This window comes from Triticum aestivum, chromosome 6B, assembly GCF_018294505.1.
Source record: "Triticum aestivum cultivar Chinese Spring chromosome 6B, IWGSC CS RefSeq v2.1, whole genome shotgun sequence".
NCBI classification, from domain to species: domain Eukaryota; kingdom Viridiplantae; phylum Streptophyta; class Magnoliopsida; order Poales; family Poaceae; genus Triticum; species Triticum aestivum.
The window spans coordinates 259,588,702-259,598,122 of record NC_057810.1 but is presented as its reverse complement, the minus strand read 5'-3'; the positions used below and the strand labels follow the sequence as shown (position 1 = coordinate 259,598,122).

Genomic DNA, 9,421 nt, shown 5'->3' with positions numbered 1-9,421 from the left:
AACCATGAATAATAGCACTTACACGTAAGTTGGGCAGGAAGATGTGAAAATGGTGTTTGTCTTCACAATAATCTTCCCATGATGGGAATATATGCATGTAGTCCCTAACAACATTGAAAGCATTGTCTTTTATACTCGGAATAAATGGAATGTGGTTCCGGTCTGCAGGAATTGGCCGTCTCTGCAGTTGGGATAGGTCTTCGGCCGGTGGACTTGTTGTACTTTTTGCTGGAGTGGGATTTTTCTGTGGTACAGCTGGTTCTATGGGAAATGAAATCGGTATACCTTTTGCTGGAGAGCAGGTCCTGTGTGGTGGGGCTAGTGGTGTGGCTAGTGAAGTATGGGTACAGTCTGCTGGAGTCGGTCCTACGTTTTGTGTCACTAGTTGTACAGCCAATATAAGTGGGCTGCTGTCTGATTTCTCCGGCACCACCACGTTTTTCAAGGACTTTGCTGGTGCTCCTTCAGGTTCGGCAATCAACCTCTTCCTTTTTGATGTCTGATGCACAAGAACAGCATTTGAGTGGGAAAACATGGTATGATGATAGATGGAATTTGTATTGATAATGGATGGGCATGGCATCTCGACATATATGATGAGTAAACTAAGCAGATGGCGGTGCAACAAAGTAGAAGAAATGCAAGACAACATATGCAAGATACCCGCAATCAATAAAACATTGCCAAATTAGAACAGGCAACTTGATGGGTGAACAGGACAGGCCATCTGCCTTTGACTCCTCGAGGTTAGAATAGTCATTAGGATCATATTCTGAACAAGAATCAACAGGTGGGGAGCATATGAGTTCCATTGCATCCAGAATGGCACTCAATGCCTTGGTGCCAATTTTGTAAGTCATTGCAGTGTTTATCTTGAGGAGTGCACTACTGCTAGTGCGACACAAAGCAGCTACACAGATCATAGTGTATATATAACGGGGAAAACCGTAAGCATCAGAGTAAAATTAGCAAAGTGGAACTTGCTGGAATATATGTGCTAGTATTGCCGGTACGGCTAGAAAGGCTTTGGATACGAGCTCTCTTCAATTGAAGGAGCGGTACTGTTAATATCAGTGTAACTCTCAAAGGCGACACAGCTCCCCGCATTTCCTTGCTATTCTTATAGGATTCAAGTGGGCAGGCCACTACAAATCCTATTCCTATGTTTACAAGATCCTAAGAATCAAAGAGGGTCAAAGTGTCCATCACAACCAACCGTATAGACCTCTACACTGCAAATGTCCCTGCTCATCTTCAGTACAAGGAACATACTGTACTACTATCATACTCCCTCCATTCCAAAATATAAGTCTTGGTAGAGATTTCCACTATGGATCACATACAGATGTATCCAGATACATTTTAGGTGTAGATTCACTCATTTTGCTCCATATGTAGTCCATGGTGGAATTTATACAAAGACTTGTATTTAGGAACGAAGAGAGTACATATTAAAGAAGAACGGAAGAGGAACATGGTAAAGAAGAGCAAACAGATTTTGGATAATAAAATGTTGGTTGCGCAGTGCCCACACGTGATGAACCAGGGCGCATTAAGAAAGCAACTCCCAGCTGTCTCTCGACCATTTCAGGCGGTTGGATGAAGATCCTACGTCTCCTAACCCTTCTTCTTCCTCGTCTCTGATTCTTCCCATACAGAACACCGCACGGGCCACCGGCCGGACCACCGGCCCCCACCGCCTGTGTTCCTCCGCCACCCCCACCCCCCACCCCCGCCCCAACCCCCACCCGCGTCGAGTTTTCTTTGTTCGGCGAGGCCCCACAACCACCCGAGCCCCTTCGATTGCACCGGCGAACTTCGGCGAGCTCTGAAAAATCGACCGACCCAATTTTGAAATTTAGCCTACTGTGACTTAACTAGTGTGGGATATAAAAGGGGAAAACCATAAACATTGGGAGTATAGTGTTGAGCGTGCCATGGCGGATCTGAAGGTGCAAACCAGACAAAGGCAACTTCGCAACCAAGACAAGAAATCAGAGTAAAGCAGTGGTGATCTATTTTCTTGCTGCGATAAATAAGTTGAGCAGATACGAAAGAGTACCGCCTCTGGTGCGGCGCCGTGTACGCATCTGCTGAGAATTTGACGGTGCTGCAGTAGCGATGGCTGTCGGCGGCATGGAAGCAGATCTAGGAGGGTAGACGGTGGCGGCGGGGAGCGGTGGACGAGACGGTCGTAGGAGCGGCGCCGGCAAGGTGGACGACGACGGGGATGAAGCGAGAGGACGGGATGCAAGGATCCCGGTCCGAAGGCGTGGATGAGAGAGGTCGATCTCTTGTAATGGACGGCGGCGTCGGGGTATCAACTCCGGCATGGTGGAGGAGGACGGCGGTGGATGGGGTGGCGGACGGCAGCGGACGGAGGAGGGTGGGGTGGAGAGGGTGATTTGGCGCCCACGGAGTACGAATGGGGAAAAGGGAGGTAGAGAGGAAGGGGGGAACCATGTATTCAGGGCGGCTTGTCTCAAATGCGAGGAAATTTACAAACTTAGCCCCCGTTTCAAATTTCTACTACATCACAGCAACATTAGTCGGTTGGGGATTGGACGGTAATCTCGCATACACCGAATATTTGCCGACGAGAGTTTGTTTTTGGTGCCCACCGTGTATGAATATGAATCGGGGAGGGAGTCGATTTTGGCCGAGGACACACTGTGTTTTGGCGCCCATCGTGTATGTATCCGGGTGAGAGGCGGTTACGTCACGTTTGGGTGAAATTACAAACCTACCCCTATCAAAACCTATAGAAATCCAGCAGATAGGCTTTGCGTTGCAGGGATAGGCAGTAGTAATTTCCATCTCGCGGATTTTGGTTCCGGGGGGTTACTGCGACTTTCCCCGCTTCGTTAAAATTTTGCAGAGTGCACGTTTACCGTGCCAACTCAATTCGAATCCTGTTTGTATTCTATTTTTCCGGGCGGGATCCATTTTCAATTGGTATTACATTCTATATACATCATTTTTTTATATATACTTTCAAAAGCACAACAAAGAATTCTGCACCTTTATATGTATAATATGATTTACAAATACAACGATCTCAAAATCTTAAGGTTGAATTCGAATAAATTTGACCAAATTATGTTCTACTAAAATGTATGGATCGGTAATATCTACATATTAAATAACATAGATGTGTGTGAATTCATATGAGTATGCATGTTTGATAGATCAATTTTTGTTCGAGTATGGATTACATGTATCATCATCTCGAATTCAAATATTTGAATCCCTTTTTTGTTTACTCCTTTCACGCCCATCTCTCTCGCATGCATGCTCCTTCGGGTAGCTATCACTCTCTTTTCTCCAGCTCACCCGCACGCTCACTTCATGTTTCTCCTATCCTCGCAAACATGGTCTCTCGATGTCTCCCTTGAGAAGTGTCAAACTCTCCCTATCATTATACATTACATGGTTTTCATTATCTCTCACGTCTCTACTGTTCTCTGGTATCACTCGGTACCTAAGCTTTCTTTTTCACCGCCACACACACAGTCTCCACTCGTCTTTCACTTTGTCTTTCTCTCTATGGGATTCTCTCACACACCCTATATGTCTCTACATATGACTCATACCACTAAAATTACTCTCTCTCTCTCTCTCTCTCCTGTAGACACAACATTTGTTGCGGTCTCCTTTTCGTCTCCATCCCAGACTGGCATTATTCATTTGTTTACCGATCAGGCAACCCCGACTACCATCTCCTCTCTCTCTCTCTCACACAGACACACACACACAACTCCTGCTTCCACTCCCCTTCCCGACTACCGTCTCTCTCACACACACACAAAACTCTCGCTTTCGCACCCTGACTCGTATTTCTCTCACAAACATTTATCGACTAACTAGCCTCTAGATAGGTTTATACACCTGCACACTCGTGCTTCCACCATCGCATACATGTCTCTCTCCCGCTCCTTGTATCTATGTAGCTTTTTCTTCCCTTCTTGAGACACGCCCTCTAGATCGTGTGCACACACACACACTATCGCCTCATTTTAAGCTGATACCTATCGCACACACACTCCTTGTGTCTTTGTCACACATGCACTCCGTCCTCCTCCACTCTCCCTCTCTCTCACACACACATGGGCTTTTTGCAACAACTAGCAAGATGCCCATGCGTTGCACGGAACATCAAGATGCATTTGTATGAGTAGTTTATCTTGTGGGGGAAAATGATGAACGAGGGAAGGCCTTATTCGCAAATGTGGAGAGGGGTGTGGGTATCTTTTTGCAAAATTGCCATAGTTTCCTTCCTATCCGTCAGATATAGATCGGACGGCCTATATTGCAGGATGGCAGGCACACGATCATCACCGACAATGCTTTTTATAAGAGTAGGGATAAAAAATAGAGTTGGTGATGATGGTGGGCCTGCCATCCTGCAATGGTCGTCCGATTTATATCTGACGGATAGGAAGGAAAATATGGCAATTTACCCGCACTCTTCACCACATTTGCAGATATGGCCTTCCCTCGTTCATCCTTTTCTCCCACAAGATCTTGATGTTCCGTGCAACACACAGGCATCTTGCTAGTAAGAGTAGAAATTAGACATATACCACTTCTCGAATCTTGAAACCAACAACATTCCTCCCTTATCTCATCAAAACCGCCAAAGGAATATATTTTGAGTGAAACATAACATATTTTTAGTGATATACCTATTTCAAAACTAGACTTTTTTTCTATCAAATCGGTGAATATGTATTAATCTACTTTGATTGTGTGGCAACGCATTGGCACATTGCTAGTAGTTATTATAATTTTTTGGACACCAGACAAACGGTGGAGTACATATACGAAGAGAAGAGGCGCACGCACGCAGTCGGCCTCTCGCTGTCTCGCACACATGAGTGTTACGTAAAGGTGACGTTAACAAATAAACCCTAAAACCCTAGGTGCACGATTGCTGCATTCGCGGGTACCAGGTACGTCGTGGAACACCTTTGTAGGAATAGTCAGCTCGCGTGATAATTTGATCCGTAGGAGTTGACGGTCGGGACCACAGGTGAACGACTTGGAGCGCGGTAGCTCACCAGTTGCCACAGATCGAGTAGCCACATTTAAAATATTGTTTTTTAGCGAGGTTAAGAGTTTCGATTTTCAATGGCACGTTATAAGTAGTAAGTAGTTTTTAGAACAATTGGTATGGAGTGAAAATGGAATTCATAGTACTACGTACCTCCTTGGCGTATGGTTGTATGGGTTTATGTTGCGAGATGTTGAACCTGGTAGTTCTAGGGCAAATACTATGGTTTAGATTTAGATGCTGGTTTTCAGTAATGAAAATCGGAAGGGGAAACCCTTCTTTGATTAAAAAAACTACTACCTCAATTCTGGTTTACTAGTCGCCATCGTACTTTGGGTCAAAGTTTGTCCATGAATTTTACTTGTAAAATGTGAATGGAAATGAGATTTTGTTATACCCAAACAAAAAAGGACTGGAGGGAGTGATTGCTCTGACACGGACGTGACCTATCATAGCGTAGGCATTGAACCGGCGCGCCAGCCAAGAGGGCCGCACTCGTTGCAGGCCCGGCTGAGCACGCCTCCTCGCCGCGTGCAACCAGCTTAAGACTGCCCACCTGCCTTCATTGAATCCGCGCGTGTGCCGGCAACACGTGCTTCCGCGAGATGGCAGGCATTTTAGAACACAAAAATGACTAAAATATAGTTAATTTACGCATGGTCTTGACTTGTTGTGCTCGCACTGGTAGCATGAACTAGTAGAGGTTTTTCTTTATTTATAAATCTCCTCACATTTTTTGGCTCTGAAGTGAATCATGGTTGTGGACATTATGTATGAATGTGCAGATATCTATGAACATGAGTTTGATGTGGAAGTTGAACTTGGAATGTCGGGCTTGCGCGTGAACTATACCATGTCCAATGCTTCGTTTGTTATTGTTTGGAAAGTAATTGTTGTTATTACATGACCCGGAAAAAATATTTTGTGCCACATTAGTAGATGCACGGACATAAAAACAGGCATGCTGACTGGATACACATTTGAACCTAGCTATTATGAAGGAAATTTTGTATTGACAACAGTTTTAGATAGCAGGAGACGCCTAGCCTGCTTTGCCTCTGCTAGCTTATTTCTGGCGTCTTCCATCTCTTCTTTGGCTTGGGTGGAGAGAGCATCTGATTGCTCTTTTTGCTTCTTCAGGAACTCAGCTACATTCTCAAGGGCTGCTGCTCGCTTTCTTTCAGCCTTTACTAATGCCACAAGGACACGAACAGCTGACGACTCCACCTGGCTTGTGTGTAATCCAGCATCATCTGGGAATTTGCACCTTGTGTCTAATCCAGCATCTTTAGGGAACTGGCACCTTGTGTGTAATCCAGCCTCATTTTGGAAACATGATCTTGAGGTTGACCATACTTCCCTCCTTGCAGGAACTGCATCCTGACATGAAGTTACTTCTTTTTTAGATCAATAATCAAAGCAACCTAGATCCATTTAGTAGAAGCCAGATAAATAGAAATCGGAGAAGTGAATTCAAAAGGAAAAAAATATATAAAAACAGACTACAAGGTGAGAACACCCACTTCCTACATCAAGCTAAAAACAAAAGCATTAGGACGATTAAGACTCTTCTTATTACACATCGAAGAACACCAGGCTTAAGAGAAACAGAAACTACAACATATACACATCGAAGAACACGAGGCTAAATGAAAGTAATTGAAAGGGTGTTACTTACCAAAGCTCGTTTTACAGGTTCGGTGTAGCTCCTCTTTAACTTGCCACGCTCCTTGAGGATGTCTCCAATATCCCGTGTTTGGTCTTCATTGCTCCTCTGCATGTTCGCACTCGTGGTTTTAAAATGTCAACATGGCAAGAAAAATATACTACTAGTAATACTCGCGCATCTTCTGGGCAACATTAAAGCACTCGTCTGCCATGTTAGAGCATCTCCAACAGAATCGCAACGCGCGACGCTTTAAAAAAGTGTTCACAGTGCTGAGAACGAGAAGTAGAGACTAGAGGGTACTACTAGAGGATGGTTCTCACCATAGATAGATAAAAAAGATAATTCAACTACTCCTCATTGTCCGACTCCTCCTCGGTGATGTCCTCCTCCGACGTCTGACTGTAGGCATGAAGATACCGATCATCATCGGATTCCCAGGGCGACGCTGCTCCTAGCCTCATGATGAATTGAGCATCCGCTTTTCGCCTACGCTTGTCCTCGCGATAGGCGGATCGCTCCACCCTCCTCTTATCCCTCTCTGCCCTCCTTTGCGCGTACAAATCGCGCTCGTTGATGATGTCCTGCGGGAAGTGTTGGCGCCACAGCACCATGGATTCCTCGTCCATCTGAGCGATGCCGAGACGGTGCTCCCGCCTCCGGTTGTCGCAACGATCCTCGTTGGTGCTAAGCCGCGGCAGAGGCGCGAGCTCCTGCGCCCGCTCCTGCGTCGGCACGTTGGGGAAGTTCGATGTTCTATGAGGCCACCGGTGGTGCCATGCCGCCGTGTCGTACGCGCGGGCGGCCTTGTTGGTGGTGTCAAAATTGCCGAGGTCGAGGCGCATCCCGCAGAACTGGATCTCAGCGGAGAAGCCGTCGGAGGGGAGCGCGCGGACGCTGCGGTATCCCCATGTTTCTCGGTGATGCGGCGGCATGGTGGCCCGGCGGCGGCGAGGCGAGAAAGAGCGGGGATAGAGCGGTGGCGAGGCACAAAGCGGGGAGAGAGCGGTGGCAAGGCACAGAGTGGTGGGAGGGCATTGGATTTTATAAAGCGCGCCGGACGTCGCGCCAAAACTAGCGCACGCCCGGCAGCTTTTTCCCGCACACGCGTGATCCTTTCCTGATGTATCTGTTATCTCTACTCTCTTCTATACTGTTATATTTATTTAATATTTTTCTCTACTTCGCTACTGTCTACGTTTTTCTCTATACTTTTTTTCTTATAAAAAACAGAGTTGGTGATGATGGTGTGCCTACCATCCTGCAATATAGTTCGTCCAATTTATATCTGACAGATAGGAAGGAAACAAATGGGAATTTTGCAAAAAGATACCCATACCCCTCTCCACATTTGCAAATAAGGCCTTCCCTTGTTCATCCTTTTCTCCCACAAGATAAATTACTCATACAAATGCATCTTGATGCATGCAACGCATGGGCATCTTGCTAGTTCTAAAAAACTTTCCATCATTTGCCACACTACTGGTTGCAGATGAAAAACCTACCCAAGCACAACGCGGTATAGGAGCGACGCACAATTACAAGCTGATATTTTGTTGGACAATGGAGGCTATAGCCAATTACTTTTACGGGAACAATAGCACCCAGGAAAGTTGAAGGGTAGGCATGAACAAAATTGGAACTGCACATGTACTGCTAAGTGATTCAATATACACATTACCAATCGAGGAGGAGAACGATGGTCGCGGCAGCCTTTGTGGGTCATGGTCAGCAACGGGAGTCAGTTCATTGTCCACGACGGTGGTACTTCTGCGCTTGGTGTCGGCTTCCAGGAAGCAGATCCGAGACCGTGGAAGACGATGCCGGGGAAGAGGCTCCGTGTACGACGACGATGGTGGACCGGCTCCAGTGTGGCGTACGAGGTCATTGATGAGGCAGATGCGCTACAGTGGACGAGTGCACCGATGTAAAGGGGAGGATCACGAAGGCTGCGGTGTCATGGAGAAGTCTGTTTTGCGGTGGGTATAGAAAATGTGGAGTATTCAGGTGTACTACTCTGGGTGCCGGGGTGGGGTTTGCTGGTAGGGTCAACCTGAAGTTACGAAAACATCCCCCTACCAAGCGTCATCCGTAGGCCTATTTCGAAGGCTATGATGGTAACTTCCCACTACTCGAATCAGGGTCGCGGGAGATTTTCCCACCGACCTCAAAATTTTGTGACACTAAACTCCCCGTGTGGTGTGTTGAGTGATTCGGCTAAGCAACTAGCGAATAGTACTAGTAAACTCTGCATATTAGGTTTGACCGAAGTCAAACTTCCTAAGTTTGACAAAGTTTATAGAAAAATATAAACATTTACCATAACAAATATGTATGATGTGAAAGTACATTCAATAATGAATCTAATGGTATTTATTTGTTACTGTATATGTTAATATTTTTTGTTATAAGCTTTCTGAGAGTTTACAAAACTTGACTTTGACCAATGCTAATACGCGTACTTAAATAAAAACAGAGGGAGTACACATTTGTTTTCTTAGTTTGTAGTGAACTAATCATTTGTTGAAATTGTGAAATAAATATATTAGGCTATTGACTTCGAATGTAATGGTCTATACAATTCAATAGTTACAATCATTGTCGAATCCCAAGATGTATACAAGGTCTATAGTACTTCACAACATGCTCAAACTCACATAATCCCAGTCAAATGAGAATCTAAATGCATTCCATAGTTATTA

General features: G+C 45.5%; 1 protein-coding gene across 1 annotated transcript; it reads right to left on the bottom strand.

The window, feature by feature from the left end:
• Positions 1 to 7,165: 7,165 nt before the first annotated feature.
• LOC123140159 (ethylene-responsive transcription factor 3-like) lies at positions 7,166 to 7,654 on the bottom strand (the record flags this gene model as incomplete). The annotated part of the gene is made up of 1 exon (XM_044559896.1): positions 7,166 to 7,654. A coding segment is annotated over exon 1 (489 nt), but the record flags the coding sequence as incomplete, so codon positions are not given.
• Positions 7,655 to 9,421: the final 1,767 nt, after the last annotated feature.